The 25,436-nt window shown below is 41.7% G+C and overlaps 2 protein-coding genes and 1 pseudogene across 2 annotated transcripts; 1 reads left to right on the top strand and 2 right to left on the bottom strand.

The window, feature by feature from the left end:
• The first annotated feature begins 351 nt into the window (after positions 1-351).
• LOC133892253 (uncharacterized) lies at positions 352-10,411 on the top strand (annotated as a pseudogene).
• Positions 10,412-10,438: 27 nt separating this feature from the next.
• Positions 10,439-11,945, bottom strand: LOC133891941 (uncharacterized). Its single transcript, XM_062332657.1, has 2 exons — positions 11,619-11,945; positions 10,439-10,787 (listed from the first exon to the last, which is right to left on the bottom strand). Exons 1-2 carry the CDS (start codon positions 11,745-11,747, stop codon positions 10,686-10,688), a joined length of 231 nt encoding a protein of 76 aa, XP_062188641.1. The 5' UTR covers positions 11,748-11,945; the 3' UTR covers positions 10,439-10,685.
• A 9,887-nt stretch (positions 11,946-21,832) lies between these two features.
• On the bottom strand, positions 21,833-25,150 carry LOC133892674 (tryptophan synthase alpha chain-like). The gene is made up of 8 exons (XM_062333572.1): positions 24,830-25,150; positions 24,270-24,416; positions 23,998-24,172; positions 23,545-23,621; positions 23,001-23,078; positions 22,385-22,462; positions 22,248-22,307; positions 21,833-22,144 (listed from the first exon to the last, which is right to left on the bottom strand). Exons 1-8 carry the CDS (start codon positions 25,049-25,051, stop codon positions 22,010-22,012), a joined length of 972 nt encoding a protein of 323 aa, XP_062189556.1. The 5' UTR covers positions 25,052-25,150; the 3' UTR covers positions 21,833-22,009.
• Positions 25,151-25,436: the final 286 nt, after the last annotated feature.

The following is a 25,436-nucleotide window of genomic DNA, read 5'->3' as shown; positions in this document are numbered from 1 at the left end:
ATTTCAGAGAAGTTCATAGTAGTGTTTTCATTCTCCATACCTCTCACACCCACGCTACACCCTTCTTAACTCTCTCCTCATCATCGGCCCGTCACTTGGCCCACACTACAGTTGGATAACGCGTGCTGGGCCACGACACTCGAGTACTCCTCCGTTGGCCCGTCGATGGGTTCCTACACAGCTCTTCATTTCCCACTCGATCTATTCCAGCCTTCGATCCACCGTTGCCTCCAGTATCGACAGTGACACACCTCTAATATTCTATTGAAGCGCCCTAAACAAAATAAAATTAAGTGTCTTAACCACAGCGCTAATCACGCAAGTAGCCTCCCTAGTAAGGATGCAAGTGGCATGGGTCTGTCCGTGAGCCTACTTGGCCCGTCCGCAAAAAAGGCCTTGTTGGACAATGCGGGAAGCCTCCTTTTTTTGCTGCAGTTTGAAGTGCTAGGCCCATTGGGCGATCAGCTAATGTAGTTGCCATAGCTAGAGGGCGGTCGGGTTCGATTCGCCTCGGCGTTCGGTTGTGATTGACGGCGTGGAGGTGTCACGACGGAGAGGCGACTGGGGATGAGGTGGCGGTGGCCGCCGCTGGAGGTACCAATGGTGGCGAGCTCGAGCACGAGTAAGTGGAGAAATATTTCATCGCTGCTTCGCTTTTCCCGCGTTCAAGTGTCGACAGCTTCTACGTTTGGTTGTTCGTCGTTGTGTTTAATTGTAGCTTCAGATTAATTGATCTCGATCTCCAAGCTCTGATACCAGGATGTCACGATCCCGATCGATCGTGCTCATGAACTCGATAGCAGCAGGGATTTGGGAAATCAGGAAGAAAAAAGAGGCTGGGGAAGACAGAGTTCATTCCGCCATGAGAGGTTTCAGAGAAGTTCAAAGTAGTGTTTTCATTCTGCACGCCTCTTACACCCACACTACACCCTTCTTAACCCTCTCCTCATCGCCGGCCTGTCACTTGGCCCACACTGCAGTTGGATAACGCGTGCTGGGCCACGACACCCGAGTACTCCTCCGTTGGCCTATCGATGGGTTCCTGCACAACTCTTTGTTTCCCGCTCGATCCAATCCAGCCTTTGATCCACCATTGCCTCCAGTATCAACAGTGACACACCTCTAATATTCTATCGAAGCGCCCTAAACAAAATAAAATTAAGTGCCTTAATCACAGCACTAATCGCGCAAGTAGTCTCCCTTGTAAGGATGCAAGTGACGTGGGCCTGTCTGCGAGCCCAATTGGCCCATCCCACCAAAAGGCCTTGTTGGACAATGCGGGGAGCCTCCTTTTCTGCTGCAGTTTGAAGTTCTAGGTCCATTGGACGATCAGCTAATGCTGTTGTTGTTGCCGGAGGGCGGTCGGGTTCGATTCGCCTCAGTGTTCGGTTGTGATCGAGGGCGTGGAGGTGCCGCGGTGGAGAGGTGACCGGGGATGGGGTGGCGGCGGTGGCCGCTGGAGGTATCGATGGCGGTGAGCTCGAGCGCGTGTAAGTGGAAAAATATTTCATCACTGCTTCGCTTTTCCCGCATTTAGGTGTCGGTGGCTTCTGCGTTTGGTTGTTCGTTGTTGCGTTTAATTGTAGCTTCGGATTAATTGACCTCGATCGGGATCCTGCCATGTGACATGCTTGTGCAGGTAGTTTTGAAATGGGAGGGATTTCAGCTGGTTTGATGGTTGTTAGGAGTGCTCTGGGGCGCTTGGCTTGAGGTGGTCTCCTTTTGCCTTCATATGGCCATGAATTTTGGTTGTCACCTTACCTAGGATGTAGCTGTGTGCAGATTGAGATATGAAAGCTGGTGATGCATGCCTACATATCCAAGTGGGTATAATCATGTGAGATGTGGAGTAGGTACTGCTTTGTGTGGCATCTTGCCTGCATATTTTGGGGATAAGTAAACAACAATGAACAAGTTGCAAACGGGAGACTGTTATAAGAATTGAGCACTCGGCCTGCTTACCTTATCCATAAATGGTGATCTAACCAAAGTAGGCATTTCATCCGTGTGAATGGGAGTGAGACATGTGTGGCTCTTCTGTTTCCAGTATAAGGCAGAAAAGGATCAATTGAATATCCTACAAACAATCCAGTTGAAACAGGGATTATTGACATTTGTCAACAAGGTAGATTGTAAAGAGTTCATTTTGGTTGTCAGACTATTGATCAAAGATGGATGCACAGGTTTCCAATTGTGGAGCCAGACTACGGCCACACTAAACTCTCTCAAAAGAAGGTTTGGAGGCACTTCAGAGGATCGAAATTCCAATAGCTTCTGTCTATGCATATATGTTCATAATATCTAATTTGGATAAGTTGTATATCACATGAATACAGGATATTTTGTTTGTCAGAACCATACATGTCTGTCCCGGCACACACTAAGTTATGTTTCTGTGATTGTCTAATCAGGTTATTGGTCCATACCGATCTGGCAAATCTTTTCTTCTCAACCAGCTTCTCTCCCTATCATGTGATAAAGGTATACCGAGCTTCCCGTCCTATATATCATGCTTCAGAAAAGTAAATATTTGGACAATTGGACTGGAGGGATTACAAATTTTCGTTGCAGGTTTTGGAGTTGGACACATGCAGGATACCAAAACAAAAGGTGAGGTGGCCTGCTAGTTACACCAATTAATGTACTTGTCACATCCTTATTGAAGAATATCACACTGATCCACATTTTGCAGGTATATGGGTCTGGGGCGCCCCTGTCGAGGTCGATGTTGATGGCTCCATAGTGTCTGTCCTATACCTGGACACTGAAGGATTTGAGAGTATTGGAAAATCAAATTTATATGATGATAGGTTTGTCACCTACAATAACTCATACAGTGATTCTGAATTAACTTTTTTTTTCTAGTTTGGATGTGGCAACTAATGTGTTCACTTTTTTGCTTGTGGCAGGATATTTGCTCTGGCGACTGTTTTAAGTTGTGTTCTTATCAAATCGGTCACCGATTCATTTCATTTCAATAGTCTACATACATTAGTCCCGTGAACCACCCCTAGTGGTCTTCAAAGCTATTATGACTTTTACTAGTTTGAAAACTTTGTTACCTCATCTTCTTATCAGACTAAATATCATTGATGCGATTAAAAAAAACATGGTACATAGATAATTAGTCAGTACTCTTACAAGCTGGATGCAGAGATTTCTGGCATGGAGTTCATAAAGTTCATTTCTTTACAGCAATTGGTTGATGCTCTTTAAGTACCCACATTTTCGTAAGGTAGGTGCTACATTAGTAGTTAAGATGTGTTGTAGACTTGCAGTAGTGGTTGTATACGCTCATAAATTTATTAAACTTTCTCTGATGTTACTGACTTCCATGATGCAGAAGGAAAATATGTTCAGCAGATGGTTGATGAAGCTCTCCAACGTATGCCTAATAACAATGGTTAGTTCAAGTTATCTTATGAACTATCTCTAGTATATTGTATTATCTCTAACTATCTAAACGCAGTCGCGTTCTCTACATGTGAGCTACTCCATGTTATCGTTTTTTTCTATGGTCTGTCCGATACAAAATGAACGGTTAGGATGCCACCTGCCATGGCTCTGACGAGTTCTCTAGATTTCTCTCTCTCTGGGCCCGCCTCCTCTTCATCGCCTTGCTACGCCGCAAGACGGCGGTGGTCACCGGGATAACCCGTGACATCCGCTCGTTCTGGGATAAGGACAGAAGAAGGTGGCGCACGGCTATAGCACAAAGCTCATGCGCGGCGAAGCATGCAGGCGATTTACATGCACATGCTGGAGGAAAAAAGAAGCACCAGGCCGCTCGCATCCCCTCTGACGTCGTCGCTGCATCAATGTAAATTCGGCGACCAAGCTAGAGAAGTTCATCGCCGTGTAGGAGGTCGTCACTATGCTGGTAGTGCTCAACCCCGTCACACCGTGGAGGAGGTGGCCCCAGTGCTGCTGGGGCTCGACGCCGTCGCACTGTAGAGGAGGTCACCCCTGCACTAGTAGCACTCAAAACCATGGAGGAGCTCGCACTATTACAGAATCGGTCTTTTATACCGGCCTATCACTGCTGGTTCCTAATGGATCGACAGTGATGACGTATCACTGCCGGTTCATAAGCCACGAGAGAAAAATCAGACATCGTAGCTTGTGAATCAGCAGTAATAAGGGTCATCACCCTGGCTCGTATTAAAAATCAGCAGTGATACTATCATTGCCAGTTTTTAATACCCACCGGTAGTGAAACCGTGACCAGACCCAAAATTGCCGTCCAATCTAATTTTGGCTTGTCAGGTCCATGCGTTTGATTGGCTCACTAGATATTTTCGAGTGAGCCTCATCCTCTCCACTCTCTCTGGCCCATTGAGTGAGCCTTATCCTCTCTGTCTCTCTCTCTCCCTCTCTCTCTCTCTCTGAAACTGGATCTCGCCGTCGTCATCGTCGTCCTCCTACTTCATGTTAGCGCATCAGAACTCTGTGTGCGCATGTATGTATTCGATTGATGCATCTAAACATCTGAGACTGAACTGAACTTGAGTGTGTTCTTGTTGTTTAATTGCGTAGAGATGCTTGCAGCTGGACGACCTGATCTCACTGCTCAAGCACAAGCTACAGTTGATCCACCAAGGCCACACCTTCAATGGCAAGCAGACCAAGATGGTGCGGTCACAGGGCCACAAGTTGCAGGTCACCCTCGAGCAAGAACAACTAGGCTCCTTGTAAGTTCCGCATTTATTGTAGTTTCTTGGGGATTGAAGCTTCAACTCATCTCCTTCTCGATTCATTCATTCTGGCCATGGTTGTTGTGCAGGGCAATCTGGGGTGGGCACTAATTCAGAAAGAGAACTACACGGACTTGTTCATGTTTTCTTATTCATATTTGGTTGTTCTTTTTTGCTTGTTGCCCTCTGTATATGTATATATGATACATAAATTGTGTCTTGTTCTTGTTTGCTTGTTGCTCTCTGTATATGTACAGATAATGCATAAATTGTATATGTGCTCTCCTCTGTAATTTCTGTGTTCGATGTGAACAAAAGGGGGAATGGGTTCATCTGTTCAGGTGTTGATTTTTCTTTTTCGAGTCATTTTTGTGTTTGATGTGAACAAAAGGGCAAGGAGCTCCACTTGGGAAGGCCGTGCTCTGGGCGGTGGTGGTGGCAGCGGACTGCGCTGGCTGGCATGGCATCAGTCGAGCCGGCTTGTTTCCTTTTTTTTGTTTTGGAAGGGGCAACACTACCGGGTTGGGATCCAGTAGTGATAGTCCTCCAACTATCACTACTTGAAACCCACTACTGGTTCCAAAACTGGCAGTGATGAAGGGGTTTGGAACTGGCAGTGATCCATGTTTCTGTAGTAGTTTTGCCGTCATGGAAGAGGTAGCCATCGTGGAGAAGCTCGCCGCCTTGGAGGAGGTCGCCCCTGCACTGCTAGTGCTCAACACCCCTACCGCTCATTACCACCATGCCCCCTTCGTGGCCCGACCACTCCCATCGCCGACAGTTCACCTAAACGGATCAACACGAGCAGAGATAGAGGCGACGCCACCCCTCCTCCTGGTCGCTCTTTAGGCACCAAAGGCACGATGGACCAACCGTACCCGAGCACGACGAATGGTGGCTAGCGTGAGAAGGTAGATGGAGATATTGAGACACATCGTCCACAGGAGGCGCCTGATCCTGTCGAGGATAGCCTCATGGAGGGGCTCCTCGCGTCGAGGTGGGTTGAGCACCAACGTCATCGTCGGCACCCTAATAAGAAGCATGTAGATCCGAGGAGGGCAAGACCCCCACGGTGGGGGCGGACGGAGGATCACCTCCCACATGCGTTGTCACCTACACCTGGTCGACGCCCCCACCACCCTCCTTCCCACCGGGGCACACTGACGAGGGACGACGCCGTCGCCATCTTCTGCTACCAGGATGGCGATCACGACATCACCTTCCCCTCCATCACTCCAACGCCTTCTCCCGAAACAGCAACCATGGGGCTCGGCCTCCCCTCCGACGAGATCCAACGTGCCATGTGCCGGCCTAGCCAAATGGACTCGCATGCGGAGTGGCAACGATGACCACCTACAGCGGCGTGCTACTACGACGACTACAAGCCTACGACGGTTGGCTCAAAGGCAATGGCGGTGGGTCGAAGGGAAGAAGGGGGGGACCCTAACCCTAACTGCCTTCGCCCCCTCTCACCTTTATATGGGACTCCCCTCCTGGCTTGGGCTGGATGGGCCAAAAAGGCCACCTAGGCCAAAGCCCAGGTTGTCTCAGCCTTAGGCGCCACCCGTTTGCACCGATCATCTAAAAGACCTAAAAGTTCGTAGCCCAAGTTGGTTCGGCCCATAAGGCTGACAATTACAAGCTTCAGCCCTTATTACAAAAAGGCCTTGAAAGTTTTATAGAAAACCCCCCGAACTTCTGCAAAATTGTGTAAACATCTAGCAAAATTATATCATAAATTCACAATTCATATTTACTTTTGATCATTTTTTACTATGGATTGGAAGCTCAAGAATTTTCTCAAGTCTGCAATTTTACTATGAATTGGGAGCCCGAGAATTTTCCTAAGTCTGGAGTTTTACTATGACTTGGATATCAACATTCTGGATAAGTCTAGAATTTTGTCGTGGCTTGGGCTAACTCCAAAACGTTATAGCAGCTTATGAGTCCGATCTCCGGACTTACTCCATAACTCGGTAGTAGCTCAAACATCCGGCAAAGTCCGCTATTTCGTGATAAGTCTTCCCAACTAGGCCCGCCTGCTAGACACTGTTCCTTCCCGCCGGTGGCAGCCAACATGCCTGCATCCCAATGACCTGCATCCTTCTTATCGGCTTAAGCACCACCATGCCTGCATCTTATTCGACGAAATGCCTGACCTGTAAGCACCACCACCATCCCCCCTTTCTTGGCTGATATAAAAATTGTGCATTTTCTGCATATACTTTCCCTCTTCTATTTATTTGATGATTCATTACGGGTCATATGGCGCGCTAACGGCACACGATTTTTCTAGTTATTTTTCTATTGAAGCACCTCCCTTTGCACTTCTCAGATTTGGATATATCTTATGAGCAGTGGAATTCAACTTATAGTTTTTGTGTATTGCTGTAGGAGACAAATATATCGATGAGGTAACAGCTATTTGAACATTTATGCTATTGACTTGAAGATATGATATGCAAGTTTAATGAAGAAAATGGTTTTCATGCTATATCAGATTAACCAAATCAGATACTCTTTGGCTGCTATGGGAGATAACAGTACGGCTTTTAGCTTGCAACAGGTGCGTTGCAATGGGACAACCTTTGATTTTCAAGTTCTGCTATACCATTAGCAGGATTGATGGGTGTGAATTGTTGGGATCTCAGATATGTCACTAAAGTACACGACTTGTTATGTGCATTAAATTTATCTAGTGCTTGTCAAAATTGTAAAATACGATTTTGGTGGAGGGAACACCCGTTTAACTTTGCTCTTTCAAGCTACAAATATGAGAGCAATCCATACATTTCTTTAATATTGTCCTATACTCCAATGTGTATTCAGTTTGATAATTCTACATTATGCTTTTTTTGACACCCATGGGTTGTTGCGATGTTGAACTTCTTCTTTTCCAGCCTCATCTGCAAAGAACAAAGTTATGTGATATGGAGGACCAAGAACTTGACCCATTGTACATAAAAAGGAGGGATCAATGGAAACAAATTGTTGCATCCATGATAAAACCAAAAATTGTGCAGGGTAGAACTCTAAATGGGACAGAGTTTGTATCCTTCCTAGGGCAGGTAATACTTCTTGGAAGGTTCATTACTGATATAGAGTATCCCAATACATCCTTGCAAAATATTCTCTAAAACTTTTCCCCTTTGTTTTAGATACTTAAAGCTTTTAATAAAGGAGAAATTCCATCAACAGGATCACTTGTTGAAATTTTCATTGAGGCCATTCTTGAGCGTTGCTTGAAGGTGTACAATGAAATAATGGGTAGAGCAGGTCTACCAGTATCAGTGGATAAACTTCAGCAGTTTCAGGAGCTGGCAAAAGACGAAGCCAGAAGGCTCTTCGACAAGCAGCATTTTGGTAAACATCATGTTGCTCAGTCCATCCTCAAGTTCAATGAAGAAATTAAAAAGGTTTTTCTGAAATTTTGTTCTGCATTTTATTCAGTCCACGAAAAAATCTTGATTCTGCATTTTACTCCCGACCTTGTGCATTTGTAGCTACATTGTTCAAGATTTTCTGTTTTCTCAGCGCTGCGCCATTGTGGTATGATAGCATTTCTTACGTGTGGTATGATAGTGTAATGTGTTGTGTGCACTACTACATTTTGTGGCCAATTGAACACTTAGATATTTTCATGGCTTCTTAGGGAAAGAACTACTATGTAATTTTTGATCTTGTGCCACTTGCACCCTATGCAATTTGGATATTATCTATAATATACCTAATTGGGTATTCTATTTAGGTCTTCAGAATCTTTGGTCAAGCCAATGAGTATCAGTCATCAAAGCTGTGTGAAGCACGGTTCTCAGAGTGTGAAGATAAAATGGATCGCCTTCAGGTCTTGAAGCTTCCGTCCATGGCAAAATTTAATGCAGGATTTCTTCTCTGCAATCAAAGTTTTGAAATGGGATGTGGGGCCTGCCAAGGAAAGCTATCAACGTCTAATGTCAAAGGTTTATCTCTTCTAATTACAAGTTAAGATAGGTTCCATGAGCATCAAGACTTGGGATAATGCACAGTGTACTATACTATATGTTTGCATAACATTTCCACTTTAGTTGTTGACAAATCAGAGAGTTTGTTCTGCTGGTTATTCTTAGCTGATTTTTCCATGTCAAAGCAATTCACTCCAGTAGGTTACGGTGTATAGTTTTTAAGTATTCCCTCTACTTGTCCTGATTTATGAATAACAAAACGAATCAGAAAGCTAAATATGTTGATGGAACATTTTGATAACAACTTTTTTATTTGCTTCCTTCCACCCTCCCTTCTCTGGTAAATGCCAGCTCACTCTATTTTCAGCTAAAGCTATTTTTTTTCCAATCTTGAAAGCTCACTCTATTTTCAGCTAAAGCTATTTTTTTTTCCCAATCTTGAACTATTCCATACTTTAACAAGTGCCTGAAACTTGATGCATGCTCGCATTTGTGCTCATTGCTACTGCTGACTTTTCTTGCTGGTGCATATAGATGCGCTATCCTGACACTGACTATATGTCGCATCCTGTTCTATCGTCTATTCATGTTTCCAGATGCTTGCAAGGTCTCTCGTTCGTTTCATCAAGGAGTACAACAAGAAGCTCTTCAACTGGTTGGTGATATTCTCCTTAGTCATGGTTGTCATCAGGCGCTTCGTCATCAAGTTCTGCCTGCTCGAAATCGCCGCTTGGGTGATGTTCGTCTTCCTGAAGACGTGCACAAGGCTGTTCTGGTCTTCAGAGTCACTGTACTACAATCTTGTCTGGCACATAGTTGTCTCTTCGTGGGAAACCAGCGCTGTTCTTGATCTTGCCAGGTAGGCTCTCTTCCAGTCTTCCTCCTCCCTGTAACTCTAAAGCGCCCATGTAATCTCTGTTCCAGTTTTCTATTGCTCTTAAGGCCATCTCCAAGGGAATCGGCATCCGGCTGCCGTATCCCTATGCCTGATGATTTGCCGCTCGTCTGCTCCCGCAAAAAGCTCCAACAGAATCGGCAAACTTGCTTTTTCATGTCTACAGGGATGCGGGCTGCGTTCGGAGATGGCAAATTTGCCAAAGGAAAACGGCACTTGTATCACTGTGCATAGCGTATGTACGTGAGTTCGAGGAGAGGAGGAGAGTAATGGAAAGGAGGAAATAGGATAGCTGTTGGAGATGTAAAAAATAAAAGATATTGTAATAGTATTAGTGAATGTTATAATAGTATTATAGAGAATGAATTTTTAGAGTTTCTGTTGGAAATGGCTTTACACTGCTGTTCTTGCATAGATGGGCGACCCCAATAGTCGTCATGCTGTCGTTTTTAGCGCTCTATAGGCGTTGTCTTGGTGGAAGGAAAGGAATTGCCCGGTCGTTGCTACCTCTGTATAATGGATCTTACAGAAACTCCAATCGTCCAAGAACAGACTGATCACAGACCAAGAACATGTACGTATGTACATAATCCACCAGTTGTCAGGGCGTTATTTCATCAGCACTCGCTGCCAATGAATCTCAAATTCTTTTCGGTACTGTGGAAATGAATAGAAGGACGACGAAAATGCTGATCCTGTGTGCACTCTGTAAGATACAATTGTAGATATGTAACCCAAGCCAACTATTTATTTATGCTCCGAGGCTGTATTATGCTCATTTCCAACAGCTGCATTATTTGATTATTGGTCAAACTCAGAGGATGCATGAAATATAACCTTTCTTTTATTTTGTATCATTTAAATGACAAAGTAGTCATCAAATGTATCATATAAACTGGCTCCAAATAAGAAATACTGCGACTTGTGTTTAATCAATTCTCACAGCTCAAAACAGACAACTACCAGGCATTACTACAAGTCACTGGAATAGTGTTACCACAGCAGCAGCAAAAAGATTTTACAGACCAGGGCAATACACATCTGTTCCATATCAACGACCAGAGTAACATGTCTACCATATCCAAGTTACTGTGATCTGGATTTATGATCTGTGATGTTCCCGAGTAACGAATGCCTAGAGCAACCACCATCCGTTCAACTCTGCTGCCTCTGCCGAGTTATCTCCCGAGGCCTTTCACGCAGTTCTTCTGGCGGCGGAGGGCGTGGGCCTTCGGGAGGATAAACCACATAAGGACGCTGCAACGGGAGAATGAATATAGTTAATGCAAAGTTCTAAAAAGCATACCAAAAGAAAGCAGGATGGAAACCAGGGGGTTCAAAACTCATGACTAGTGAAACTGTTTTTGACGAGTATGTGATCCAATGAGCGAAACAATTGTCGGAAATAATCTAATTGAGAAACTGCAGAATGAAAAGTTTGTAACACATGGCTAAAGAATTTATTTTTGACAAGTTTGTAATACATGGCTACAGAATTTGTTTTTGACAAGTTTGTGACCCAATGAACAAGCAATTGTCGGAAATAACCTGTTGATGATCTGCACTAATTCAGATGCACATTCATGCCCAATTCGTAATGTATAACTCTGATCAATAAGATCATTGAATTCACAGGTAACGTATAACACCGATCTTGCCAGCTGATTTCCTTAATCACACCAGAGTGAATGGATTACAATGGATCCAACAAAATTTTCTTAAACTAGTAAGACAGGCAGTGCCATCGATAGGGCGTTCTATGCTCATCACCATGGCTCTTGCTCAACAAGAGAACTATACTGTTTCATCTAAGGCACGCTTGACACAGCTGAGCCCCTAAGCCACCCACAGATCCCAAATCGGTCCTATCTCCTAAGCACTAGTCCATAGCCAAGAACCTCTAATCAAGTCGTAGCGCCAATCTTGCTAGCTAACTAGCCTGATGTCGCTTTGCGGTGTGATGGTTGAGGGCAAAAACTTAAAATCTGAAACATTCGTGCCAAGAAACCAAGCAAGGCTCAGCAAGCAGTGCCATCCATCGATTTGTGAGGAAACCTCTTGAACCAGAGGGAGGGAAGTAGTACTTGCGAGTCCCATGAGCTTCTTGAGGGTCTTGGAGTCGGTGGCGACGAGGTAGGTGAGCGAGACGGGCACAGAGACGTACACCCCGAACTTGGCGATCTCCAGGATCCCCTTCGACGTCCCAACTGACAACATGCTCCGGCGACGAGTCAACGACACCCTCCTTCCTCCCTCCTCTCCCCGCCTCCTTCGACTGCTCCGAATCCAAATCCCTCTCTCTCTCTCTCTCTCTCTCAGCGACGGCGGCGGCCCGCGGGACAGAGACGAGAGGAGCGGTGGTTGCCTAGATTTGGGTTCGAGCTCCGACTGCGGGGCCAGGGTCCGGCCACGTACGGTATGTGCCGATCCCAACGTGGCAGTGATATAGGACCTGTTTGGAATGCAGAATTATTAAAACAAAAAATAAGAAAAACATAGCATTAGAATGTCATAACATCTTGAATTTTATGAAATAAAAATATAAAAAAAACTAAAAAAATAACCGTTTAGATGGAGCATAGAAAAAAACACAAGAATCAGATAAGAGAGATATGACTAGATCATGTGATACCGCTTCAAAATGCATGGGACGATCGCACCAGGTCGGAAATACTCACTGTCGCGCGTCTAGTTAATATCGAACATGAACAATTTGTTTAGTTATAATTGCTATTATTACTCTGTTGAGACAGTTTAGCTTTTAATCATGATTAATGCTTGTAATCATGAGTCGATGACCTTTATCTGGAGAGAAACAAAGAGAGGGAGGGTATCTTGTTGTAATAGAATAGCCACCTCTTCCATAAATTTCTTGAGTTCTTGCTTGATTCTGAATCTTTCTGCTTGATTACTTGTTGGGTTGCGACAAATTGGTATCAGAGCTTGTCGCTCCTTGGATTCTTGACATCAAGATCTTTCGGGCGGATAGTTGCGCAACTTGTTTGCATGTGAAACCCCGAACGCCCGAGTAGATTTCCGAGCAGCGACGATGGCTGTAACAGCTGATGTGGTGGTTACTTCTCTAATGGGAGTAACAATCAGGACGATTTTGAAGATTTCAGCATGGGGTTTGTCGAGACAATGCAAGATGAGGTAATGGTTCTAAACTCTAGAGTTGGTAATGTACAAGGACATCTAGCCCATATTGAGAACCAGCTTAGCTCAATCCAGGCCACCTTACTCGAGTTAGTTAGAAATTCTTAGGCCATTGGTGATCAATCCATGCCCAAGGTAGTGGATCAGGAAGGGGAAACAGTAAGATTGATGAGGTAGAATTGAGTAAGGTTCTGTTGGAGAAGATGAGGAAATTTCCTAGAGAGGGTAGTTTGAATGTTACACAAGATCATTCTGCCCCTTTTGGTGTGGTGTATAATGACATGCCTGTAAGGAATAGTCCACATGCTCTGAATTAGATCTACTCCAGGAGAGACCAATACCCTTCCAGAAGCACAACATGCCAAGGTTGCAAACACATATGTGCCACCACATCCTAAGGGTTATGAACATCATAGATATGCTAAGGAGGTTGTCACACCCTGATTTTCAGATTTTTCAAATTTCTAAAATTTTCCATGATTTGATTATAGGTTGAATAATTAGAATAGGAAAAAGCCTATTTTCTAAATTAAAATGCAAATTTAAATTAGGATACAAATGTTTGTATGCATTCATGCTGATTAATAGGCATTTAGGTTTTAAATTTGGCCTCGGATTTTATTTGGATTTTCTTAGTTTTTATTTGAGCTCATTTGGATATTTCTTGAATTTATTTGTGCTAAATTTAATTTCAATAATACCAAAATGTTTTCATAAGTCCAAAATATTTTACTTGGTTTCAAAATGATTTCAAAAGCTTGTCGGATTTTTCTAGAATTTTAGGCACCATTTGTTATTTTACTCGGATTTTAATTGTTTTCTCTTTTTTTTAAATCCCCAAGTATTAGAAATACCTAAATCTAGCTGGGCCTAAACCCCTACCCAAACCAGCACATCTCCTCCCTCTGGCCTGGCCCAACCCAAGCCCTCCCTCTCTCTCATCTGGGTCGAACCAGAGCCAGCCCACCGTACCCTAGCCAGCCCATCTGCCGGTCTCGACCTTCCCTCTCCGCCTGGGCCCAGCCGCCCTGGCCCAGCTCGCCGCACCCTGTCTCCTCTATGTCGCACCTACCCGTAGCCAAAGATTCCTCCGCACCACCCACCTTCCCTGTCTCACCTTCAAGTGGGCCCTGATTGTCAGCCTTGTTGTCCCTAAGCTGGACTCGGCCATGGCAGTCGTGTCTGCGCCGGACGCTGCCATCCCTACCATGTTTCGCACGAAGGCTGCACGATAAATAACCCGGTCCAGCCACCCTCGTGCCCCTCATCTTGATTCTGCCGCAAACCCATCGCTTTCCTTTGCCCTAAATCGCCAAGTTGCCAAAATCCTAGAGCCGCTGCCACCATTGACGCCTCGACCGAGGTTGCAAATCCGCCGCACCCAAGCTGTCTCCACCCTTAGCCCCTCGGCATCGTAAGCTCACGAGGAATCGGTTCTGCTGCTTCTCGATGACTCTCCACCACCGAACAGCCCTTCTCGCCAAACACTAATCCTGCCGCTCACTGTTCATCGTCGCCAGCCATCTGCACCGCCTCCCGGAGCCAACCGACACTCTAGGTGAGTTCGTTGACCTCATGTTGTGCCTCTCTGAAGCTCTCCATCAAAAACCGACACCGGTGATGACCTTTTCCTCGTTCTCCGGTTAGTCCGCCGCCATGGCCGACTTGGCTTTGCCACCTATGTTCTGTGTCTTCAATTCGATCCACAATGGGTCGGTGGACTGAGCCACCATTCAAATACACGGCAACCGTGCAACCGGTCCACCAGATCCAAAGCATCGGATCAAGATCCAGCGTCCAGATCCAATCCACCAGCCTTGTTAGCACATAATCCCACGTGGTATCCACATGTCAGAAATGTTAGCTCCAACTCAGCCCAAAAAGCCAACCTAGTGCCACGTCAGCCATGCCACCTCATCAACCACGTGTTTATACATATCATTGTCCACCATAGCAAAATTTCTGATATGTCATCTTTGTCACCATGCAACATCAGCCAAAATCACCTAGTCAACTATCGAGTCAGCAACTTATCTTTTCCAGTACAAAATAATCTCTAGAATTCTAGAAATTCCCCGCTATTTTGCAATTAGGTCCCTAGAACTTCAATTCTTCGTATCTTTTTCGTTTTAGCTCCGATTTGAGTGATTCTTGCGCTCAAATTTTTCTAAAATCATGATCTATCCAACCATGCTAGTTTCAAATAGCCATCTTCACATATTTATAGTATTTATTCCTTATTAATATTTATATTCCTACAATATGAAGATATCATTTTGATTAGTTAATTTATGGTTGATACAACAACATATAGGTCCTGATCAGATCTACATGTCGTTGTATCACAAACATAGGTTTATAATATTAAAATAATATATTGATTTTTAGGTCTCTCATGTTAATGCTTCAAACAATCTTTTCTGTCATTTCATGTGAATTCTTTTCTATCATTTCATGTGAACCTCTAGATCCTATCATTTCATCTTTCCTCGAAAGAAGTATAGTCAATTTTGTTCTCCCTATCCAGCCCAATCAAAGACCCCAGTCTATCATTTTGTTTCTCATATTTTTGCAATTTGGAGTTTATTCGATGTTGCTTTTGTTTGTCGATAGAATTCACGATTAGTCGATAACACTTCAAATATGTTCGAGGGACTTCAAGAATAAGATTTTGATAACACTAAGCAGCATTAGATAAAAGGCAAGTGTCCTTGATCATCTTGAACCTATACTTTTAAATATTTTGTTTTACAAAATTGCATGCAGTGTCTGTCAATTTGACAGGTAGTCACCTATGTTAGGGTTTTCCCTAGATTTTTCCTATCTACCCTTGGAACCTAAGTGGTTTATGGTTAGATATCTATCATGGGTATAAGTGCTTAGCCATGCTATCGGAAATATTGGGAAGTGTCTTATACCTGATTAATAAACATATGCAACAATGATGATTAACTTGTTAATGGTATAGCAATATGGAACTTTATGCCTTGAACAAATAGGTGGTTGTGAAGGTGATCATAGAGATGTTATTGGTTTAGTCTTTGCTCAAGTGACCTAAATAAGGACCAGTTCGTGGAACGATAACCCAAAAAGTTTTGTACAAACACGAGACCGATATGGGTAGGTTTAGCCGATTAGTTAGGGTTTTTCCAGTGTTGTGTGGGCCAGATTGGTAGTGTGGATAAGGGAAGATAATTCTCCAAAACCACAAGGCACAAGAGGGGGCTTCTGGGTAGAAGTTAGACTCACGTAAACCCTGGTAGTGAAACCTGGAGTGATGGTGATACATATTGGGAGGATTGTTTGTAAAGGATTCGTAGTGATCTGCTGGCCACACACACTAGGTAGTGTGTAATGTGCCTGATCAGTATGGGCAATATAGAGACTTTAGTCACCTGCTTGTAGGTGATGAAACCACGACTTGTAGGAAAGTTGTATAACCTCTGCAGAATGTAAAATCTAATATACCAACCACACTCATAATCATTAGAGATTTGGATCCTCACTTGATTAGTTGGTGGTAGAATAGTTTTAGTTATGATTATGGTTATGGTTATGGTCTGGTAGTACAAGATGGTTATAGTTTGCAAGATGGTTAGCCTTAGGTGATGTTAGTTAATGGGTTAATTAGGTTACATTCACTTAATAATTATTTAATATTTTTGAGTCTAAATATCTTTTTATTACTCATATTTATGTAAATGTACCATTGTTAGCATGTCATTGTTATAAGCATGCATATCATTATTCTCCTGTAGACTTGCTGAGCGCGTTATATGCTCACACTTGCTATTTTTCCTATGCCATGCGACATGTGTGGTGTTGTTATAAGCATGCATATCTTAACTTTTTTTGCTTATATTGTGCACTTTAACATATATCCATATTAGTCTAGAATTATTTGTGAATCAACTTATTCACATTTTTATTTCTAATTTTGTATCTCTAGACTTTATCAAAGAAACATAATTCACTCTAACTGAACCCTTGCGATCAACATGCATTGGCATTTCTAACTTTGTATTTTTAGAGTTTCTGACAACAAAAGAAAAACATAACTTGCACAAACTTCACCCGAAACATTGTTGCTTATCAATTATACATTCTTCATATCCTCTTTATTTAGTTCTCAGTAATTGTATTCCGAAATTTAAAGTATATGCTTTATTTATGCCTTTAACATAATAATGACAATGTGTGCAGGTTGTTTCTAAAAGAAAGGAAAAGGGTAGCATAAAGTGCAAATACATACGTGTGTCTTTCTCTAGTGTTAATTAATAATAGTGTTATTATAGGTTTTATTTTTCGGTGTGTTTCAGCATGTGTTTTTATAGTAATCTTATCAGAGTAAAAAAAAAGTTTCTAACTTTTAGTCTTTAAAAGATATGAAAACATAAGTAACAATAAGTTCAAGCTAAAGATAGCAGACTACTAGCATGTATATAATAAACACAATACAATACTGTTCTAGAACTGGGAAATTCGACATCAAGGATGAGAGGGGCCTTGTAATTCCAGCAGATCAGAGCAAGAATATCCAAAAGCAATGTCATTTTCAGAACCACCACCTAATCCGTAGGCACAATGGGTGAGTTGAAATGCTAAGTTTCAAAGAGAAATTCCAGACAACAATATCTACTATGGATAATTTTGTACCAATTTTTCATGCAATGCATGTAGACATTAATTTCTGCACTGAACCTTGACTGTTCATTCGAGCATTCAACACAAGGATATAACTATTTTCACCACACAACAGCAACCCAAGAAACCTAAATAGGGGAAAGTACATCTTCCACCGTAAAACAAAGGAAATATTATAACTAGATCCTTGTACTCTTCTGCATCAAGGTGCCTCACAATCGTGTTGTGAGCTGTGTGGACCGTGTTATTGTTGGCAAATCAACAATGCTGAAGCGCTCCGGAAAACTTAGTATAAACAATTTTAATTTAGAACCGTTTGTACCTTTCATTTATATAAATTTGATTTGTACACATCCTTTAGTATAGGCGTTTCGAAAACAAATGTTTCACACAGGTTTCTAAACCGTATGTATAAATTATTTTTCTAGTACTGACCGTGGTGAAGAGAAAAAAATAATTTTGTTCGGGAAGGGAAGGAAAAGGCTAACAGAAAGCGGTGTTAGGTGATGCAAAGTTATGGGTTTTATCGTGACGCTATATGTAAGTTTTGTTTCCTTTGTACGCTCTAACACATGTGGCTAATAATCCAAGCCCGGATCGAACCAACTACGTTGTGTGTTTCTCACTTTTAAGTCATTGGAGTGTAAGTTACACTGACTTTGCGCTAGATAACATGCATGGCTTATCAACACGTACTTGCATTGTCTGTTTGACCTAGAAGTTCGATGTCGATCTTGAAAAACTACGAGAAACTTAAATGCATAATCCCCACTTTTATTGTGACAATGAAAATGGCGTACAATTAATTTGGCCAAACTAGAGAAAGAGGTAAACACAAATCGCAGCTACGTGCTATGAGGATAGGGGGGTACGACATAATGTTGTTGTAAGTTTTTGTTTTTTCATGTGCTTTGCTACATTTTTATATTAGTCTAGACTGATTAGCCAACAAAGTACACTTGTCCATTTATAAGTTTTTAATCACTGATCAACCAACAAGCTGCACTTGTCCATTTGTACTTTTTTACCTTTAAGAAAGTGCACAGGAAAACATAAACGTACACGTACACTTCGCACTAGATATTGTAGCTTATCAACATCTGTGTGTATTTTTAGTGCTAAAATATTCTCCTAAACATATGTTTGTGTGTTTAGTGTGGCATTATTTTAGATTATTTTTGTATGTACGCCTTAACATATGTTTGTAGTAATATGAGCTTATAGCAAGCCAACCAAATTTTTTATGTTTGAAAATCAAATCTAATGTACATAACCAAAGGTGACTTAACGCTAACGTCATGCTCGACATTATGGTTTATCTATTCTTGCCATTTACACTGAAATATTTTCTTCCTCTAATATTTGTTTATATCTTCAATCTTTGTTATGGGAATCTACAAGAAACAGAAAGCATGTAACACACATGTTAGGTGATATGATGACAATCCAATAGCTTTCCAAAAGGAAGAAAATATTAACAATAATTGCATTTAGGTGCTACTAAGTGCTAACACATGTTATGCTGGTAGTGTAAGTTTCTGCTTTTTCTTTGCGTGCTAACACTTGTATATAGTAGTCCAATCTCATGTAAAACAACCACATATTTATTCCCTTTTTGGACTTTAAATCAGTAGACTACTAGAGTTTACATCAAAGAATAAATAGGTAAAATCTAAAAACTACATGTGCATACTTTAGTCTTATGACATGCACATCTATTTTGCTCATAAAAGTATACAAAATTGCTTAGAGTTTGAACCAATTTGTTTTTCTAAAATTTGCTTGCAACAAAATTGTTCACAAATTGTTCTTTTTTATTGAAAATATGTAGTAGCTAGATCTAATATTGCCTTGAATGGTTTTAATTTGTTCACAAAATTTATTAAACACCCGATTTGAATTGCCTTAACCTATTTCTTAAATTGCTCACAAATCCATTCTAGTTTGCTTATGATTTTTCACAAAATTGCTTACATAACTGCATTTAGAAGCAGACGGATAGATGCATTTTTCTATCAAATGCTTTTTTTTTTGCCACACATTGAAGTTGGTCATAGATAAAAAAAGTCCAAAAATAGAATAAAATGCTCATGTTCAGATATTTTTTACTAAAAATAGGTGTGCATGCTATAAGTCTAAAGCATGCACGTGCAGTTTTTAGATGTGTCCGAATAAATGAATGCTAGTAACTTCACACTAGACAGAGCATCCTATCAACGAGTAATTAGTCTCCAATTTTTTTTACATAATTCAGCTTTCTGTTAATATCCTTTTTCTTTCTTCTCTTAATTGTTATATCTTTAAGATTTGTCTTTAGAACTATGATAATATAAAGTGTGTAACCGATGATACGATGATGCAGACATTTTTTTTTATATAAAGGAAGAAAATTGGTTAGTAGAAAGCACACGTATGTACAATGTGTACCATGACTTGTTGCAATTTTCCTTTTCCTGTGCACTTTAATATATGTTTGTAGTAATATAGATTGATTAACAAACCAACCACACATTTTTATTTCTAACTTTAAATCATTTTTTGCATATGGAAGAGCATAACTCATACTAACTTCACTCTAAACATTGTTGCTTATCAACCACACTCTCTTCCTACCCTCTTTGTTTATTTCTCCAGAATTTCTCTTGAAAAACTAAAAAGAGGTAAGCTCATCTCAAATAAAAACAAAAGTAAGTGTGTTTAATGTAAGAAAGACGATCCAGGCAAGTTATTTCTCGAAAGGAACAAAAAGGATAGCATAAAAAGCAAATATGTTGGTCTAAGCTCCAACGTCTAGTGTAGCATTATTGCATGTTTTTAAGTATCCTCTAACATTTTTTCGAAGTGATCCTAGCAAAGTAACAACAAACTTTGGCTTCTAACTTTAATTCTTTAGAAGAAACAACAAAAAACATAACTTATACTAACTTCATTCTCAATTTTTCTGACAATTTTATTCCCCTCCTCTATATGTAGCTCAATTTCACATAAGCTACATTAAAGCATGCAGATTTTGTTCAAGATTTCAAGTTATGAAGGGTAGTACATTTGATAAACCCGGTGTCTAGAGTCACATTAGTGTGAGGTTATTATATTTTATTTTTAAAAAAAAAATCAATGGCTTAGAGTTACAAATTTGAAAAGGTGATGGATAGCTTTTTTTTCTTAATTAATGTATATAGCTGTAAATGTATTGTGAAACTGAGTGGCACAACAAGCAAGGATGGTTTAATGCATATTTAATTTTCTACATCAAAAACTTGTTGAAAGTAACAATGACTATGAGAGTTAAGTATTAGTAATTCTCTACAAAAGAACTCACTCCATATGACAAATAAAAGAATGTTCTGTCCAATAATCATATTTATCTCAGGTCAATGACAAATTATCCACACAATGCCACAAGATATATCATACAAGAGAGCAGTTAGAGGACTTTGGAGCTCACCTGATAACTACTGGTGTGACAGAAGCCAAGACATAAATTTCCAAATTATTCCTTTTTGTTCTTTAGAGATTTCATTTTCTAGAGTAGAATATCATCGTTTGTCCCAGCTTTCTCCAAAATTTTCCTAACAACTGAAGGCAGGATAAAACAATCGGTTTCTTTCTGATGAAAAGGATCTGCGCATATCATTCTACCACATGTTCGAAGTCCTCAAAGCCATGTCATGCTCTTCTTAGTACCATGAAAAATTTAATCTATATCAACCTTAATACCTTGTCAATTCATACTCGTTAGGATTTTCCTTTTGTGGAAATTCTGTGTTTTCGAGTCAAACATAGGTGTTCTTTCTCATTTTAGAGGTGTCAAACATAGAAGTTGGATTTGCTTTCTTGATCGGAATTTATGTATCTTTCTCCCATTAATCAGATGTTTAATCCGACATGTAACTGAACTTTTTACCGATGGTTGTTAGATCTTATATACAGTATAATGGACAAGATGGTAATTTTAGTACCTGCTGCCTGAACAAAAAATAAATGGAGGCTTGTCCTTTTGGAACAATTACTTGGCAAGTTGGCATACATCCATAGTAACATAACAGAAAGGTCTATCAGAATGGCTCCCGAAAAAGAGGTCTATCAAAATGTCGACAAGTTTATCTGATTTACAGCTGTGCAATGCAAGCATGAAGTATTGGTTAACCTCTGCGAGCTTGACATGGCTTCACTGCTTCAGGCATACCATACACATTTCACCTCTATCATGCTGGCTTGAGTTGAAAAGTCACATGTACATAATAAACACAGCGGAGTGACTTTTAAGAACTCAAAAGTTCTGACATCGGGACCGGAGGACCCTGGAATTTCAACAGATAAGAGCAAGAATGTCCAGATGCACTTACTTTACAAAACAACCATCGTGACGCCTCATCCATACACAACGGGGCAAATCTTGTTCAAATACCGGGTTTCCAAAGAGAAATTTCAGTCAACCACTCGTGATCCTGAACTTATTCATATCCACTAGGGATAATTCGGTACCGATTCGTTGTGCACTGTTTATATTCTAACCTTGATTTATTCATTTGAGCATTCAACACAAAGGTTATAATTATTTCACCACACAACAGCAACACCTGAAACCTAAATACGGAAAAGTCAGGTTTCCAATGCTACACTTAAAGCATACTACAAAAAATTCATCTTCATGTTTTCTCCATGTGAAAATGTTTGTTTCATGGCAATGCAGCCTTCAGGCTCTTGGCTAACTCCTCCAGCTTCTTCAATCCTTCTTCAGGAGAAGCAGCTTCCCCCAATTGCCTGACCATTGCACTCCCGATGATCACACCATCTGCACCCCATCCTGCGATCTGAATTATAAACGATGAAGCGACAAGGTTGTCAAACGCCATGCAAAGAAAGAGGAATGAACCAGACTGTGCTTAGCAGGAAAGTTGCTCGAGTATGAGTTACCTGTTTCACCTGCTCTGGAGTCGACACACCAAATCCAACTGCCACAGCTTTTTCTGTGACCTATAAAAAGGACAGATGATTTTATAAGCATTCTTGAATGTTATATCCTTTGCAGAATAATGAAGGATGATGCAAACCTGCTTGATATCCTGAAGAAGAGATTGCACCTTGGCGCTTACATTCACACGTGTGCCAGTAACTCCAACAGTGCTTACCTGAACATCATAAAAGTTACCAACCAACCCATCAACCACTAGTTGGCTAGCATCAAACAGATTGAAAGAAACTTGGTAGTAGTAAATTCCAACGGTGTGGAGGGAATTCCAGTTAGCTATCATTCAAAATATAGACCGAGAAGTGGCATGCAAGAAACTGAGGCGCCTCAGTGATTTCAAACTACAGTTTACTTTTCGACTATATTTTTCAGTCAGTTCTAGCATGTCAGAGCAACTAACACCAGGATATATCTTTAGTGGTTGAGGCCCGGGAGTTCCAGGTGATTCGCCTAGGTTCAAAGCCTGCGTCAAGCACGCTAAAAATCCTCTTCCGAAAAATTGATATGGCATATGTCGTAAAAAATGTTTGTTAATGACTTGACGAGCAAGAAGTCTATTGTACTCAGCGCTTGTTCTTCTTAAATCTTATATATACTAGCCTGTGTATTCTAAAGTGCAAAACTACTGACTAGAGATCAGAGAAATGCCATATGAGAACAGGTCTTCAAAAAATAGTTAGGGAGTTATAGACACTTACGAGATAAATGAATCCTTCTGAAGCCTTCGTAATTTTTTCCATTCTTTCTTTTGGTGTAGTTGGTGTTGTCAGTAGCACCTGCAGATATTCATGCAAAGTAGATCCAGTTAAATAGCTTAAATGGCATAACAAAAATAATGTTACCTCAAACTGCATAGACAAAAGAGAAGTATTTGTTATTCCTCCATAATCAGCACCATGAACTGAGTAACAGAGAGTATGGCTACTATCATGTGAATCAGATGTTGTACCTTACTGTAACAAGGAAAGGAGAGAGAGAAAAAAAGGAAGCATGGGACTCAGGACTTATGGCGCATGGAGTCAGCCAACTAGCTTCCCAGCTATTCTATCTATACTAAAACAAAAGGCAACAGTAGTGTTCTTTTCCGCATCCACACCATAATATGCACTGAACGATCTCATCCATCGAATCGCTTTTATATTAGTATAGATTTGGCCCAAAAATTAACAACATGCAAGAGGTGTAAAACACTTAAAGGGCTAAGCTATAAGCCTATAAATCATGGTATGCGAACAGGCCTACCAGCTCTAGGTTGTTCTTGGCAGCTTCACTCCTCAAAATATCTGTCTCCTCCAGAGGGACATCAGGTACCACAAGACCTGAATAGAGCAATACATGAGTAACTCGACTGTCACAATGAACAAGGAAATTTTACAAAAAAGTTACCATATTAGTAAGATCAGAATACAACGTCAAGTGTGTAAAATACACACATAACAACTACCTCGAAACTAGGAGTGCTGATGCAACTCCTGTACAAAGATCAGTTGTGAATATTTGTCAATATTGTTATACAAGTTTAAATATCTCAATTGTCTATCTGAGCATTGTTGTGCATTAGACAAACTAAGATACAAGAGAAGGAATATAATACTTCAGCTAATTAGATTCATATGAGAGTTTGAGGAAAATGCATTTAAATCGGACATCAGTGCATTCATGTGATTAACTGAAAGTCTATAAAAGGAATATTACCGTGTATACCAGCTTCTTTTACAATAGTCATGAACTTTGGGATACCGCGCTTCAAAATCGGGTTATAATATGTGAAAAGCGCTACAGGGCAGGACAGCTCAGGTATCACCTCCTTTACCATAGAAATAACATCCTCAAATGTGGTGCCTTTTGCTAGCGCACGTGTGGCAGCGGCCTAAAATGGTGCGACCAAAGGCAAAAACTCATAAGCAAAATCACACAAACACAACAGAATATAATAGCAATTATAGCAGAGGTGTCATGTAGCACACCTGAATAACAGGCCCATCAGCCAGTGGATCAGAGTAAGGCACGCCCAATTCAATCACATCTGAACCACACGCATCAAGGATCTTCAATGCTTTTGCAGTGGTGGCCAAGTCAGGGTCACCAGCAGTGATGAATGGGACGAACGCAGTCTGATGGTATAGAAATATTAGATAATAAACAGACAACGGAGGTATGAACTCTATGTTGATCTGGACTAACATCTCACTTCTCAGGAACTTGAGGTAGAATACTACAACATAAACACGTGGACTGTTTTTTACTCTACAGACGCGAAGTGGTGAGATCCATCAAGCACTAACCAATTTATAGAAGTGAATTTCATCGCAAAAATTGCTTACTAGACACCAGCAATCCTTATTCTCCACATCATTATGCGCTAGAGTACTAGATTAACATGACAAAGGCAGAAAATAACAAGCCTGGTTCTTCAGACCGTACCCAAGCCTACCCAGAAGATAGCACGTGACAAATCGCGCATCTCACGGACAAGTGATTTAATAAAGGAAAGGAGTCGTCGAGGAGGGGATTCAAAAAAGCTCACCTTTCCCTGCTCCTTGAGATCGGCGAAGGTGCCCGAGATGCTTCGCTTGTCCTCGGCCACGGCCACGCCTGCCGTCGCCACCGCCGCCCTGACGGAGACCACGGGCGCGACGCCCCGGAAGGAAACCCTCCCCGCCGCCGCGGCCCGCCTCGGCCCCGCCGCGGAGAACGATGCCGACCCCGCGGCTACGGTGGATGCGGCGGCCTTGAGCGCGAACGCCATGGGGGCGGCGGGTGGTTTGCTCTGGGTCAGCTGCCTCGGCTGCGCGCGCGCAGGGTGTTCGACGCCGTGCTCGGAAGGGGGGAAGGGGATAGGGAGTGAGGTGGTGACTGGTGACGTGCCCGTATTAATAAGGGGCGGGTGGGCCCGGGGGTTGGTGGGCCGAGGTGGCTGCGTCGCACGGGCGCCTGTGGGCCACGCACGTCAGTGACTCGTTACCTCGGGAGTTCAAGTGAACGTGCTACCAGTAGGCGCAATAGTTTACCGAATTTTTGTTTGAAATACGTTTACCGAATTTTTCACCAAGATAAATAGAGCTATCCAATTCGGTAACCACGAGAAATCCAAATCCTATCAAAGAGAGTTATCCGTCGGATTAATGAAAGAG

This window comes from Phragmites australis, chromosome 15 (assembly GCF_958298935.1).
Source record: "Phragmites australis chromosome 15, lpPhrAust1.1, whole genome shotgun sequence".
In the NCBI taxonomy this organism is placed as follows: Eukaryota; Viridiplantae; Streptophyta; class Magnoliopsida; order Poales; family Poaceae; genus Phragmites; species Phragmites australis.
This window is presented reverse-complemented; position numbering and strand designations above follow the sequence as displayed.